Source organism: Gallus gallus, chromosome 2 (genome assembly GCF_016699485.2).
Source record: "Gallus gallus isolate bGalGal1 chromosome 2, bGalGal1.mat.broiler.GRCg7b, whole genome shotgun sequence".
NCBI lineage: Eukaryota > Metazoa > Chordata > Aves > Galliformes > Phasianidae > Gallus > Gallus gallus.
This window is the reverse complement of record NC_052533.1, coordinates 17,611,624-17,627,667: the sequence shown is the minus strand read 5'-3', so window position 1 is coordinate 17,627,667 and position 16,044 is coordinate 17,611,624. Positions and strand designations below refer to the sequence as shown.

The 16,044-nt window shown below is 38.6% G+C and overlaps 1 protein-coding gene across 8 annotated transcripts in view; it reads left to right on the top strand.

Annotated features, from left to right (window-relative positions):
* SPAG6 (sperm associated antigen 6) overlaps positions 1-16,044 on the top strand; it is a 38,594-nt gene that overhangs the window by 12,698 nt on the left and 9,852 nt on the right. For 6 of the 8 annotated variants that reach the window (XM_025147182.3, NM_001199586.2, XM_046921928.1 and 3 more), the window contains 5 exons: positions 99-265; positions 3,712-3,895; positions 10,534-10,739; positions 11,633-11,806; positions 13,750-13,902. In XM_025147182.3, the coding sequence (XP_025002950.1) occupies positions 99-265; positions 3,712-3,895; positions 10,534-10,739; positions 11,633-11,806; positions 13,750-13,902 (884 nt within the window). The remainder of the gene's footprint in view (positions 1-98; positions 266-3,711; positions 3,896-10,533; positions 10,740-11,632; positions 11,807-13,749; positions 13,903-16,044) is intronic. The other 2 variants (XM_040680802.2, XM_040680805.2) reach the window with 1 other exon arrangement.

The window sequence follows — 16,044 nt, the reverse complement described above, 5'->3', positions numbered from 1 at the left end:
ATAGATTTTTATGAGTAAAGTTGATGTAAAGCTTAAAATAAATGATTTGAAAAATTTCCATTTACCATGTGGGCTTTTCTCTTCCTGGTGTAACTCAGGTGTAATATCTTTGCTGAGACCTCTTTTGCTGGATGTGGTCCCAACTATCCAACAGACTGCTGCTTTGGCTCTTGGGAGGCTTGCCTATTTTAACGATGACCTGGCAGAAGCAGTCGTGAAGGAAGACATTCTTCCACAGCTCGTGTGTTCCTTGTCTGAGCAGAATGTAAGGCATCGTTGTTTGCTTAAGTAGTCATTTTTTGTTTAAACTGTTGCACAGGTAAAGGGAAATCCTTCTGTATTGGCTGTCTGCTGATATTCCTAGCATAGCAAATGTGTGGAAGTCAGAGAGTGTGCGTGCTTGAACTCCTGAGAAATCGGTGTGTATAACTTTGAGCTTAAACAAGTTTGACTTTAAAATCTCATCCTATCTCCAAGTGCATTATGAGAAATACACTCGTGGCATTGTTATGGTTTTAAAATGTTGAGTGATACATTATGAAAAGTCCCCCTTAAAAATGAGACAATTGGAAAGCTGTGGTGAAAATTGACTGGGATTTGTCAATAATACCAAACGCTTGTAAAATACGTAGTAAATATTTCATTATGGATGTTCAGTTTATATCTCCACACATAACCACTTGGAAATCTGTAGCACAAGAAATATCAAACCACTGATACAGGAAACTACACTACAGGTTTTGATCTTTGTATTAAAAAAAATATGTTACTACGCAATTGCATTGCAAATAAATCTCCTGGTGTCTCCTTCTCCCCTCTTGCCATTTTTCCTTCAGCTTTTCCATGTATTCTAGTTTGTGGTTCCTAACTTGAATTAATTAAAAAAAAAAAAAATACTTTCAGTACAGTTTCTAGTGACTGGCAAATGGAGGAGACAGCTGACAGTTAAATCCATTGATACCATAGCCATACTTGAGTTGAAGTTTTGGCTTATTAGATTTCAAGGATATTACAATTTCAATGGAGATATAGTTTGGAAAAGTGCATTTTCATTTTCAGTCTTTTGAGGAAGACAAACGCAAGTATTCTTTGCTTTCTTTTTTTCTTACATGTCTGGCCATTCCCTACACAGCCAATCAAAACAACAACAGAAAGTCTGAAAAGCCTTGATTTCAAGAAAATTAAGGTCTTAGACAGACGTATGTCCATTTTGGTTAATTTATGTTTTTAAGAGAAGGAGGGAAACATAACTTTAAAAAAAAATAATTTGGAAGCCACCCCCCTGCTACAATTCAAAGCACTCACTAAATTAGCTTGAGTACCCTGATTTATCTCTTCCACATTACTGCCAGTGCTGTTGCTACATCTGTGAGATGGCTGTAATTCAGAATCAGCTGGGGCAGCAGCAAGATTAGTGTGAGGTCATGGAAATCCTACTATGTCTTGGTGACTGAGGGCAAGTGAAGGAAACTCATTATCCAGTTCATGCAGAGTTTAGCAATGCATGCAGTTTGTTACTTCCCATAGACAGAAAAAAAGGAAAAAAAAAACAACCGAGAAACATTCCCATTCCATTCACCCCTGGTGTATCAACATCGATATTTAAGGAGCTGATTCTCGGAGCACACAGCAAATACTAATTCTGCTGGCTTATGGAGAATAGTCCCAGAGTCACATCCCAGCTCAGTGTTTTGTCAGTGAAACTGAGCAAAACAGAATTTTACAGTATGTACTAACTGAGCCTTCAAATACAGTTTGTTTGTAAACAAATGTGTTTTCAATAACAATAAAAACAAAGAAGTGTTTTCCTTTGCCAAAAGTGTAATTACTTAACAGAAATAAAGTACCCATATTTGCACAGATGCAGACTGGTGTAAATTATTCTAGCTTCATTTATTTCAGCAAAACTGAACGTAACTCAAACTAGTTAGGGGTTTGTCTGCTTGTGTCTGTACTGTTTCCCTTAACCTCTCTTCCACTAAGAGATGTTTAATGTCTGTCTTGTAAATTACGTTCACTGTATCTGCTTGTAGGCTTTAACTTAGAAGTCTGGGTTTATGGCAGTAGGGAATTATATCTAAACTAAGCAGAGACAGGGCATGCACTTGAGCTCTAGAGGATGACTGCTCTTTGCATGCTGAAATAATGGTGTTTGGGCCAGCATTAGCCATCAAAGTGCTCGGCAATGCCTGGATGTGGTTTAGGGGATGGCAGAGGCAGATCTCTGTTGACTAGATGAGCCCATTGTGCTTTGAGGCAGGAGAAGTTTAGGTGTCTGCACATGGTGTGCACTGTTGCTTGGTCAGAGTCCACTTCATTTACCCATGGAGCTGTTGCAGGCAGTCCTCTACTGCCACATCGTAGTGCTTCAGGGAAGTTTTTCAAAGGAGTTTGGGTACCTGGCAAGAGGCACAAAAGTGTTAACCTGGCCTCTTGTCTCTATGGACTGGACCTCAAAGGGATGAGGGGTTTTCTTTGTGTAAGTTCTGGGCACCTTGACAGTAGGAGTCCAGCATAGTTAACTGCTGAGGCTCCCTGTACAGAGCAGGGGAGAATGACACATCTTGGAATAAGATTAAAACCAGCTGCTGCATGGAGAAGAAGCCCTCCCAAGCTAGTCCACAGTGCTGGCAGGCCAGCTGCCAGGAGCACAGGGTAGTGGTGGTAGGTTGGTTGTGTCCTGCTGAATCTTGCCCTCATTGCTGCACGGAGACATCACAAGAGGGTTGAGTGGTCTTTCTGCCAGCAGTTGTGGCAGGAGTGCTTGAATTGGATTCTGACTTTTGAAACTGTATAGCAAGGAAGAAATGTAACCTTCACTGCCACATACTAAAGGTAGCTTTGAAATTGCAAAAGGCTGTGAAATGTGACTTTTAAATTATGCTTTTAAAAGAAGCCACAGCCACCACTGCAGTTTCTGTGGAACCCTATGATGTGTGCAGCATCGTACTTTGCAAGGATGCATTAGCACTGAGGCAGAAAAGTAGAAAACCAGAGACAAGTGCTTGGATTTTGCTTGAAGTTGCGACAGAGGTGCCAAGCTTGGTCTGTTTGGAAGTGAGCTGTTTCTGGACACGTGCAGGAGTAGATTTTCAGGTTGCCTGGTCAGAGCTGAGGACTATCACACTGAGTGTCTGCTGGTCTGGGTTTTCAGGATCTTAGCTGGGGCATTAGGCAGCATTTAGGCATTTGGGGATTCAGTTCCTAAAGACTTTTGTTACATCATATTCTCTGTGGCTCGGTTTCCTGTTTGTCAACAGTGTTTTCACATAGCGATGTTACCAGGGTATGCACGTTAGAAACTGTGAAGTCTTGTGGATGTTGCAGATGGGTAGAATCAGTTTTAGGAGCTTGCTCTGCATAACCTATGTAATCTGGTTAAATATGTGAAGAACTATTGTTTTTGTAGCTCTTATCACTCACGACTCACTTAAACAAACAGACTTATCTCGACTATTATCTTTTCCCCATATCCTCTTAGCCCTCTATTTTTTTTTCCATTTGTTTGTGCACTTGCTGCACATTTTAGATCATGAGCTGTCTCAAGGAAGGACTGTGTGCTCAGTGTTTGTGTGATGCCTGGTGGTCCAGATTTGGATCTGAATGAGATATTGCTGTTATAAAAAAGCCTAATTTATGCATGTCTGTGCTCTGTTATGCCATGAACTACTAACTGTTAGTAAAAAGCATTTTTTTTTCTCATTTGTATAGCGTTTCTACAAGAAAGCAGCTGCATTTGTGCTAAGAGCAGTTGGGAAACATTCTCCACAGCTAGCTCAGGCAATAGTTGAGTGTGGAGCACTGGAAGCACTTGTGATTTGCTTGGAAGATTTTGATCCTGGAGTGAAAGAAGGTGCAGCTTGGGCACTCGGGTATATTGCCCGACACAATTCAGGTAACACATTTGGTTTGTTATCTTTCAACCTAATACTGTATGAGAGTTACAACAAATTCTATTACTGTGATGTCCATAAATCAGAACAAAAGACTTCTTTTTTTTTTTTTTTTAATTTTCTGTAATAAAACTTTAAACTTGGAGTAAAAACCTGCTCTGATTTTACAAATCTGGCAACGCTGTCCCCTATGTGAGAAGCTGGTGTATCTGACATCCACAACGACCCGCTGCGGGAGAGTTGCTCTAAGAAGAGATGCATTGGATAAAAGGCCAGGAAATGACATTCTGCTTTATTCTCCTTTGTGAGGAAATTTCAGAAGCTTATGTAACTGTTACTGTGGAATAAAATAGCTTTTGCTTACTGTAAGTTCTTTTTTTAATATACATAGTAAAAGGGAGAAGCCTAGGCAGAACCAAGTTCCATTCAGCTGACAGCACAGCCTGCAGTACAAATGTGCTAAATTCATTGCAGTGACTACATTATCATTAGGCAGCAGACCACACTCTTTCCCTGGGAGTCAGGAACAGGTTTGAGGAATCTGATGTTGAGCAGCTCACTGCTGTCTTGCAGGCAGTTATATAACTCACTGGCAGTGTCATGTTCCTATTTAAAAGCCAATCCACATGGTCAATAATTCTTTTACCAGCTATTTATATAGTTCAAGTAAAAGTTTGGAACTAGGAAGCTAAGAACTGAGAGACAAAACTGCTTAATAGAAAGAATGGAGTAAATAGCCTGTGTTCATATTGGTTAAAGTTAAAACTATTCCAGGATCACAACAGTTTGGAAGCTATTCTTTTTTAAATCACTCTTAAGTCTCTGGCTGCAAAAAGTATGGGGTATTTTCCCTACTTACTGGGACCTACTACTGAGTTGTCAGTGTCTTCCGTATGGGCTGCTTTTTATCAGGGAATAAATTTATTCTTGGTGCACCTCTCTGTGCTAAGAATCTTTTATTTCTTGGCTATTGGATCAGAATCCCTGAAACCAAATGTTGCTTTCATCTGAAATATATTTGTGTAAGTGTCATTTGAAAGTGTTCTTTTGTATAAATGTATGTAGTCTAAGTGTGTGTCTGTGTTACTCTTAACATAAACATGTCTGTAGTTTTGTTATATCAGTAAATCAATATTGACTCACCTCAATTGCCCTTCATGCTATTCATTGTGTGGATGCTGGCTGATCTTTAGGGTGATCCAGTTCACTCTGCAATGGCACTGTCTGCAAAGATGGAGGTGTGGAGGCGCCAAATACAGCAAACTCCTTATACAACTTTTTATTCCATGGTTATAAATTATTTATTCACTGACTGTGGATGGATGGATGGATATTTTACCAGTTTATGCCGGTAATTAGCACAGCATTTTCAGGAATTGGGTTGAAATTGTGAGAACAAGGACAGATCACTCAGTATCCTGAGTTAAAAACAAAATGAACAAACAAAGAAAAAAATAAATAAAGAAAGAAAGCAAAACAAACAAACAAACCCATCAACCAAAAAATCAGTTATTCCCCTGCTGTGGAGCTGCCCAACTACAGCCAACTGGGTATTTACCTTCCTCTCTGACACAGTCACAGGAAGCCTCTAAAATAGTGACTACTGAAAGTAGAGCAGTTATACTGAAGGAAGATCTCTCTGTGCGTAGTTTGTTGTACTGCTACAAGCATTTGCAACGGGGAGGTGGGATCCAAAGTTGGATCTCTTCTTATCAACATCTGGTATTTACTGTTAAAGAAACTCTGGATTGGACTCATACTTTTGCGTTGACTAAATTTGGCAGTTATGATTTTCTCTCACTGGCTGTGGGCACATATTGCAGTTTAAACTCTAAACATAGAGCGGGGTGATAAATGGTTTTCCCCACCCACAAGATGTTTTTCAGTTTCAAAAATTGTTTCTGTTCTAAATAGGGACAACATTAAGGCAAGATCTTTTTTTTTTTTCAACCTCCTGAGACGAGGGTGTGGGGGAAGTTTACTTGTCCTCAGCAATAATAGTTTCACAACTGGGGCATATGCCTGGGATATGGGAGACAGATTAACGCCCTGATCTGCCTTAGATGAGATGTGAACCTCAGCCTCTGGGTGCAAGCAAAGGCTCCTAGCATTAGGTGTTAGCAGCTCCGCAGTGGGAGCGTTTCTCAGTTTTTATCAGAAATTCCATCCATGACATGATTAAGCTGCTCTCTAAGAACTGCAGTGCATGTTCTCTTGAAAAGACTTTTAATTTTGAGAAATCGGGACTTTTTTCTTCTCTGAAAAACAAAAAACAAACAAACAAACAAAACCCCCCAACAAACAACCAAACGGATTAGCAAGTTCCTTTCTATCTTCACGCAGCAATCGCTTAAAATACACTTCATCTGTGAACAGATGTATTCTCCAGAACGCCTGCAAGATTTTTAGGTCAAGACAGAGATTCCCAGACACCAGAAATTCTGCTAGGTCAGTTTCCAAAGCCTAGCCTGAGCTCGTGCAGTTCTGCTTGTTCTGGAAGATCCCCTTGAGCTGAGTTCAGATGCTGATTTTACTCCAAAGTATGTGGATCACTGTATGCTTGAACGTCGCCACTCATTATTGCTACTGTATATTTGTGTTTGAAAAGAAGTGAAGTGTTGCAAATCCCATCAAAATGCTATCAAGTCCATGAAAAGCATTTTATACAATTTTACTTGTACAATTAATTTGAATGCAAAATTCTTGTTAGAAAGAAATGCATAGAACTCAGCTTCCCATTTTCTTTGCCTGCACAAGAACATGAAAGATGTAATTTATTAGTGCTCGTACCTGCTTCAGCATATGGTGAACTGATAGTAAAATGAAAATAAACAATGCTATTTATACTCAAGTGTACTGCTGAGAGAGGAGTTGAACTCATTTTCTATCATACTGTGGTGCCCTTAGGATCATAGGGTAGTTCAGGTTGGAAGGGCCCGCAGGAAGGCTCTAGTCAAGATCCCTGCTTAGAGCAGGGTCAGCTACAACACTGCTCACATCTTCAGTGATTTGAGTCTAGTAGGAACTTTGTCTTATTCCAGGATCTAAGTTTGCCCTGTAATTAACAACCACCATCCCACTGATTTGAGCTTTTTCCACTGTTTCCAGTGAAATATTCACCACTGTGGTTGAAGTGGTCTGCATAAATTAGTGATCTCAAAGTGCAGCCTTTTGGACTACTTGTGGGGATTAGAGTCTTCCTATGTGGTCATCACGTAATCACATGTTATTCAGAAAAATACAGTATTGGTGGTTGTTTTAGTCAAAACCTGCTGTTTCCTGTGGATACACCTGCCACCACAGCAGGGTCTGTTTGAGAACCATGCTCTCAATTGAAACATACATTTGTTTCCAAGCAAAGAAGGTTTTGCTGCTGCTTTCTTGCTGATGCCGTATTCCTATGGTGGTTTTCCTTCCCTCGGGACCACCATCACATTCACTTCCTCCTATTCATTTTTCTGTCTCATCTTTTTTTTTTTTTTTTTTTTTAAATCCATCCTCCTATTGCTAATTTGTTAATGTTACTATGGATTTTTTGTTTTAGATCAATCCTATAAGACTTTCCATTGATTTCAGTGGGTGTGTAGTCAGGAGCTTATTGACTCCTCTTTGTTCACTTCCAACTCTTCCTGATCACGTAAACTCATGACTAGGCCTCAACTTACTTTGAATTAATTTCTCAGTCCCTGGTGGCCACTTTTGTACTGAGACAAATCAGTACAACTCTAATACAGCTTCTAGCTGAAATGGTGACATCTTAAACTCCAATGGCTTTTTTTATCAGTCTTCCTTGTAGCTCTGTGTCAGTCTGTCTTCCTGTCTGTGGCATCTCCCTTTGCTAAAATCCTCTTCATATTTCTGGACAAAAGCAACTTGCTTGTGTGAGTGTTGACTCCAAGCTCCGCTGTCTCTCGTTATAGGTAGAATCACGCTTACTGCTTACTCTCATGCAAGGAGAAGTCCTGCTTTATCACCATGCAGCTGGATGAGTTCTTTGGTCTGTGTCCCAGGCTACAATTCCAACCTTGCCTTCTTTCCTAAACTTCTGTTGATTTAAATGATATTCATAAATGAGTTTTTTTCTTCTTTTTCTTTCTTTTTTTTTTCTGTTGTCTTTCTCTTTCTGTTGGTTTGGTCTTTATCCACATAATGCATTCTTGGAAGAGTGTTAAGTCTTTCTGTAGTTTATTCTGTGATTCTGTTTCATCTCTTTTAATTTCTTTGTCTGAATATTTGTTTTTAAAAAATTCTTCCTGAAAACTGTATTTTTTCCTTTAACTCTTTCTCAGCGTTCTTTATTTTTTCTCCACATCTATCTGTATTCTCTAATTGGATAGCAAAGTTTTTAAAATCCTTATTGCACAGCTTGAATTAAAGGTTTTCCACTAAGTTGGGAGATTAATCATCTTCTTGAGAAAAAGAATTGCAATTAGCATAGAATCATTAGTGCTTAGTATCATAGTTTTGGGCTGAGTTGGCAGGGGGAAGTGATGGGAAAATACGTATTTTGTCCTGCTTCAACTTCTCCAGTTTTCTGACAGTCTATTTACTACTTGACTGTCTTTTGACACGTGGTGCAGCCCTACATGTGGTAAGTTATTGGCCTTGAACTTTATAAACACCGCTGGAAGAACAACCACTTAATTAACCATGACCAACAGTAACCATCAGTATTTAAATGATATCAAGCTTCTAACAGCAAGAGCTGATCTTAATTAAATCAGATTGAGTTTGCTCTTTCAAAAATACTTTTATGGTTACTTTTACATATCTGGGCATTACTGTGACCTTAAGGTATTGCTCTTTCCCTCCTTACTTGATTTCAGCTCTTAAGGTATCAAAGAAACACCTTCTTCTAGAACTGTCCTGTACCTCTTGACATAATTTCTGTGATATTAGCATCTCGTCAGCAGACTGCAGGCAACTGAGGTGGTTGCTTTGAAGTTGCTTCCGAGACACCGCCTTTAACTGGGCACAGTCCGATGGATTAGTCCGGACCTTTGGCCAGTAGTTGCTGATGTATTTCTCCCTGCCAGCATACAGTATCAAAATAGAGTTTGAAAAAAAACCCAACAAAAAACGGGTATTTTTTCCATGAGAGCTGAATGCAGCTTATACTGCTTGCATTGTTTAGCTAGTTCTCTGGTCTGTTTTCATACATGCTGCAGGTACATTTTGTCTCAAATCTGTAAACTTGCAGCTGGACCGTCAGGCAGGGTTTTGTTCCAGTCATATGATGTGTTCATTTGCAGGGTGCACCCTGTATGCTTTCAGCCAAAAAGTTACTTGAAGGTTTAATATTGTACTAGTTTATTTAAAAATGACTGCATTACTTACAATTTTTGAGGTGATGTTTATACTTTGCTTAAAATATTATATCACGTGAAATAACGTATAGTGTAAATATTTGAATTATCACATGTGTTGGAGTGTGTGACTATAATTCACTAATTGAAAACAAATCTGGTCAGGAATATTATTTGGATGCTAACAACCTAATGATGACATGACTTACAGATTTCATGAAAAACTGTATTAGTCTATGTATATTTAATGAAGTATGCTATATTTTTCTTAGTATGAAAATGTCTTTATGGATGGACTATAAATCAAAAGCTAAGTTAGTCTTGAAATACAACAGCTATATGTTGCCATGGTACTGCAAGTCAAGATAAATGTTAAAGATAATAATGGATATGCATAATAAGATGTAGCAAAACTGAACTAAGACCTAATAGATTATTGAATTCGTCATGATTTTTATTGCTTTTCCACACTATTTGAAAACAGCACAGCTTTGTTATAGAACATATCTTGCTTGTGGTATCCAGTAATTCTTATTTTAGGACTGTGCTTAATGCTGCACATATATAGAAAGAGCTAACGAATTTCCAGTGGTGTAATTTTTGTCCCTGTAAGCTAATCATGTGCTCAGATTCTTTTCTCTTCTTTATTTAAGGCGCAGTTAGTTAAGGATGTTGTACTGATCTCAGATACACAATATCCCAGTGATGATATTTCTCATTTATCTTATTGCGTGCAATAACATTTTGATGTCACTGAGGGATAAATTCTGTATTTTCCCATGTATGGTTGCAAAACCTCATTTGGATGGGTTCTGTTTTTTCAGTCTTTTATGTAAGATAAATCTTTTATGTGTGTTTTTTGTATTTCTGTTTTTGGCATTTGATCTATGCTAATATCTGCTTATCATTTAAAGAGGGTAAAATGCTCTCTAATTAGGTGGTTGGTAAAATTTTGGTACTTTGGCTTTCTGTGTTGTTGTTAGCCATGCATAAAATGCTTTCCTATTGATCAGTGTAGAATAGCCAGGGTTTAAACAGCTGACATCTGCTTACTTTAAAAAAAAGAAAAAGAAAACAGAATAACAAACCATTTCAGCCTAATCTACCTCAAATGTGTGCATGTAAATGGGGGTCCATCTATTGACCTGCATTCTTTTCAGTTTTGGATTGGTCCACATGGTTTATGAAACCAGGAGGGCTGATTTGAAATGCAGATGTCGAGACAGTGAACTACACCCTCCCCTTTTTCCTTTGCTGTATCTGTCAGGGTGAAAAATGGCTTGCACAAGGGTCAGTCACCCATACTCACTTAATTACTTTCCTTGGACCTACAGAACTGTCACAAGCTGTGGTGGATGCAGGAGCCGTTCCTCTTTTAGTGCTCTGTATCCAGGAGCCAGAAATTGCTTTGAAAAGGATTGCTGCTTCAACTCTTAGTGATATTTCAAAGCATTCTCCAGAGTTAGCACAGACAGTAGTGGATGCAGGAGCTATCGCTTACTTAGCTCAGATGATCCTGAACCCCGATGCTAAACTGAAGGTACATTTAAAAATTATTTTTAATCTCCATTTTACCAGTCGTTACTTGATATTGAATCATTGACACAGATGTGTGTATTTATTTAGGAAGCTCTTGTTTTGAAGGTTAGCAAAACGTAACTACGCAGTGACAGAGTTCCGAACACGTTCACAGATTTAGCTACTGGATGAAAACTGCCCAGTGAGGAGCAGCTAAATCAATCTTTCAATGAATAGCATTTTATTTCTTCTAATTATAAAGCACCAGATGAGGAATGCAATCAATGTATGAAACCCTGTCCTTTGATTTTCTCTAACAAATATTTTTAATAGAGAAAATCTGCACTATTCAGTTACAAAAGAGGTTTTGTACGCATAAGACTATACTATAAGTTAATATTAAATGTATTACTGTATTTTAGCATGTGTTATCTGCTACGGGTTGTTCTTGTTGAAGAATTCCTCACAAGTTTAATGGACCAAAATTCAAAATGTTTTTCTTAATGTAATTTTCCTGTTTAACAGTAACAAAAGACAACATAAAAATGCCACTTCAAACAAATAGATACAACGATTTAAATTACTGATCTGACCAAAATGTAGACAAATAAAGATACTTTCTGTAGATGTCACTAAATTTTAAGTTATAGTTTTAAATGTTATATATATATATATATTTTCTTTATGGTAAGTTTGAATGGCATGAAACAAAGGAGAAACTTTTATTCAGGAACCAGCAAATGTTCTGAGCCATTATATTCGTGCATGAATTGATTCAGTGAATTGTAAAGTAGCTGTAATTGTTTTCTCTATCCTCTTTGTTTTCCTTGATGCAATAGATTTTTGTGTGCAGGAGGAGTGCATGTTGCAGGCTGTTTGTCTACTATTGATTTTATAACAATTTTTATTTACTAGTGTCAGGTGCTGTCAGCGCTAAGCCAAATAGCAAAGCATTCGGTGGATCTTGCAGAGTTGGTGGTTGAAGCAGAAATTTTCCCAGTTGTGCTCACATGCATGAAGGACTCGGATGAATATGTCAAGAAAAATGGTGCAACTTTAATTAGAGAGATAGCAAAGCATTCGCCTGAGGTAAAACCTTGAAAATGCAAATACAAGGTCATATCATTAGATTTTACACTTTAAATAAAATACAGGATTATTCTGTCATTTGCTTTTTGAAAGGGAGGGCAAATGGCTGTTTGGCATATTCATTGGAAAAATATGGAAATGCTTGCTGATATTATGAGATGTGTATTGAATATGAATTGGCTTAGGAAAATTGGGAATCGCATAAAATGCACCTGGCTATTTCATTCCATGAGATATCAGTGCAAGGAGGGAGTTTTAGGCTGACAGTACTGTCAGTGTCACATATTAAAAATACCACAAGTAAAGGCTCACAGAAGTCATGATAGCAGCTTATAAATGACACGAACGTGTTGTGACAATAACAGACGGTGTGTGTCCTTCTGAAAAAATCTTTTTGGGGGTGCTGGTATCACATTTCATTTATTTTTCCAGTAACAATGAAACTCAAAAATTCCCTTATTTATTATTGAACTGATGATAGTTTTTTCCTAACTGCTTGAGTTTTCGATCTGATTCTCAGCACTTGCAGTCTTTTTGCCAATAACAGATACAGAAAGGTCGTGAGGATCAGCAAAGCAAATGCAAAATGCATAGGAAAAACAAACAATTAGACCTACATTAATCTGTCAAATCACAGAACCATTTAATAGACTCTAAATATGGGTATGGAATGAAATGCAAGCAATGTATTTGTGGAATGCACTAACACTGAACACAACCATTGTAATACTAGCTTAACAGCTGAGAATTGTTTAAACATGAGATTTTCAGCCTGCTTGTGTCTGTGCAGTAGTGCTGTACGTCTCTGCACATGCGTGAGCCCAGATGTAGAGCTTGGCCACCACTGGCTGCAGTTAGCCGCCATGTGAACGCTTTTTCCTAAGCAATAACTTTAAATTTCATGTATCTGTGTCATGAATAAAGCAATCTCCTTATGAAAGGCTCAAAGGTAAGAGTGGATTTCATGCTATTTGAAATCAGCCGCACTGGAAATCCGCATGCCTTCAACTTTTGTTTATGTAATTGCAACTCTTGAGCAGGTATTCCTTTTACTTTGGAATCTCTGCAAAGGTATATACCCAACAGCGTAGAAAGAAATATTCATAATATGGAATTATGTTAATTTATATGCATTGTTGATACCGTATATTCTCTACTGCTGTCCCTTAAGTGATGTGAGAAGCAATACTGTTTGGAATGAAACGTGTCACATAGTTTAATGTACACAGCAAGCGTCACAGACTATGGACATGAATATCATTTATAAGCAAGGCTATATAACTCAGCATTCTGGAGAAAAGTCCGTTGCCCATCAAGTGTGCTCCCTGGACATGTCCTTTAGAATACCACAGAGCTGACAGAGTGATGTCACCCAAGTTGACTTTGGGCAACCATGACAGCTGTCTTTGGCTTCGTGTCTCGGTGTGGGGGAGGAGGATCACAAAGGCTTTAATGCTGCTAAGGTTACCTATATACAGTGCAGGTGAGAGGAGGTGTGGGCTTTTCCTTCTTTCCTTGCACAAGAACACATGTTGCTGGCTTGGAGAACAAATGTGCAACAGTATGAACGAGCGTCTGGCTCAGTAGTTGTGCCTTCAAGGTCACTTGTGTTTTTGGCGGTCATTTGCGTGATTCTTTGGTATAATTGTGTAAGTTGTCTTGTATAACAATGCAGTTGTATAGCATGGAATGGCATTTTCAACATCAGGAATTCAGAATCATGATTTCCTTGCAATAAAGTGAATCAAAATCAGGGTAGCAAAACAGTTTAGTTCCTGAGGACTTTGTGCTTCACTCAGTGCTTAACAGTCAGTATGGTACGTCAGTCTTATCCCAGTTTTATTTTCTAAGTCAGGAGCAATACACGTAAGGACTTTTATAATGTGATGCTTTATGCTTGTTGATACTTCACAGTATCTAATCTGTTCTGTTTATCTTTACAGCTTTCACAGTTTATAGTAAATGCAGGTGGAGTTGCTGCTGTGATTGATTGTATTGGCAGCTGCAAAGGGACTGTCAGACTGCCTGGCATCATGATGCTTGGTTATGTAGCAGCTCATTCAGAGAACCTGTCAATGGCAGTTATTGTCTCCAAGGTTAGCTATCACTTTGCCTTCTTCCTATAATTCTTCAGTGGTATCCTGAGAAAGAGATACAAATTAACATAGGCAGAGCATGTGTTTTGTGACAGAATTATATACTTGCTGTTGATTAATGCACTTTCTTGTAATATTGCTGCTTGCAATGTCTGAGATTATGTGGTAGCCTGATCGGAGTTGGTCCTTATGAAGCTGAACCTTTTATAAAACGACCTGGATTTGTTTCTGAACATCTATTTGTATCCCACTACATTATTTTTCTGTGTTGCAATTGAATGAAGACAGAAGTAAGTCAGAATTTCTATGGTCTGTTTCCTCTTAAAGTGAATATTTGTGGCTACATCAAAACTCCTTCTGAAACAAGAATGTTTAATGGCAGATTCTTTATTGCACTAACATAACTGCTAGAATAGTCTTGCAACTGAAATCTTCAGACTTGCAGAGACTTCAGTTTCTGAAATGTAGCATAGTTTGATTCAATTGTGCAAGTCATATTTCAAATGAGATAAGCTATATGTTTTCAGGTTTAAATAAGTTCTGCTGGGCACTGGGATAGAAGGATGATGTAGTAGGGATATTTGCAATATCTGCAATAGGTGAAATTAGTGCCTGAGGTAATATTCTAATGTGAATGATGCTAATGACAGGAGGAAGTAATTTCACTGAGCACTGTTGGTCTGTTTTCATGCTAGCAGGTTGAGAGAGGTGATTCTCCCACTCTCATGAGACCCCACTGGCAGTAATGTGTTCAGCTGTGGAGCCTTCATCATGAGGAAGATACAGACCTGTTAGAGTGGCTTCAGAGGAGGCCATGAGGATACTGCTGGAGCACCTCTCCTGTGAAGACAGGCTGAGGGAGCTGGAATTGCTCAGCCTGGACAAGAGAAGGCTCTGGGCAGATCTCAATGCAGCCTTCCAGTACTTAAAGGGTTCCACAGGAAAGCTGGAGAAGGAAATAAGGGGAAATGATTTTAAATTAAAAGAGTAGATTTAGATTTGATATTTGGAACAAATTATTTTCTCAGAGAGAGGTGAGGTGCTGGCACAGCTGTGGATGCCCCATCCCTGGAGGTGTTCAAGGCTGGGTTCGATGGGGCTTTGGGCAAGTGTACCTGCCCATGATAGGAGACGGGAGCTAGATGATCTTTAATGTCCCTTCCAACCCAAATCATTCTATGATTTAAAATTTACCACATGAATAGAGATAACTAAGCAATAAAAACTGAGGAACAGAAGCATTCTCTGGTAGAAATGCCAGTTAAAAAATGAAAATTGTATAACATAACATCAGTGTGTGCACAGAGAGGGGGGTGTGATCAAAAAATTCTCTTCTGCATTTGAAGACTGAAGAAGCAGTCTTTTGGTGTGCGCTTTGTGGAGGTCCACCTTCTGTGGGTGTGCCCATGTCTCACCCCTGCAAGGGATGCCAAGAGAAACTAAGCTTCTGCTTTTAAGTGCTTAAGCATGATGAATCCAGGCTTATGTTCAAGCGGAAGCACCTATATATTAAATTTTTTGAAAAGTAATGATTACTACTGTAACTGAATGAGAGTGCAGTAAGAGGTTTTGTAGGGATCTGTGCAAACTCACAAAATGAAATATTTTAACAAATGATCCACAGAAGAAGCCTGCATAAACCTGAAACCCGTTTAAAAATATTCCTTCAGGGGAAACTAAGCTTTTTTTGAGAGATGCATAATGCAAAGAGTAAGGCTTGGTAAACTGGGACCATTTGAAAGTTATGCATCTAAGATGTTATAGCTCCATAGGGCTGTACTGCCTGCTAGAAAAGATGAATATCAAAAAGTGACTTTGTGGGTCATACTGGACAAACGCTTCAGTGTGGTCTTCTGCTGCAGTGCTGTGAGGAGAAAGACACTTCAGTCCTTTGCAATATTAAGAAGTAGAAGATGGAATACTGCTGGAAAAGTGGTTGTGATTCTATTTGTATTGCAAGTGCATATTTTTCCGTTGTCTGTATTTGAGAAGAATCTTGAAAAAAACAAAGGGGGTGCAGAAGAGGCCATAGATGATCCAGAGGATGGAAGAAAAAGGACTTCTAGTTAGAGATTTAGTAGCCTTGCCCCACCTAAGGTAATGTGAAGTGGTGATATCTGTTGGAGCATCCTGGACATAAAA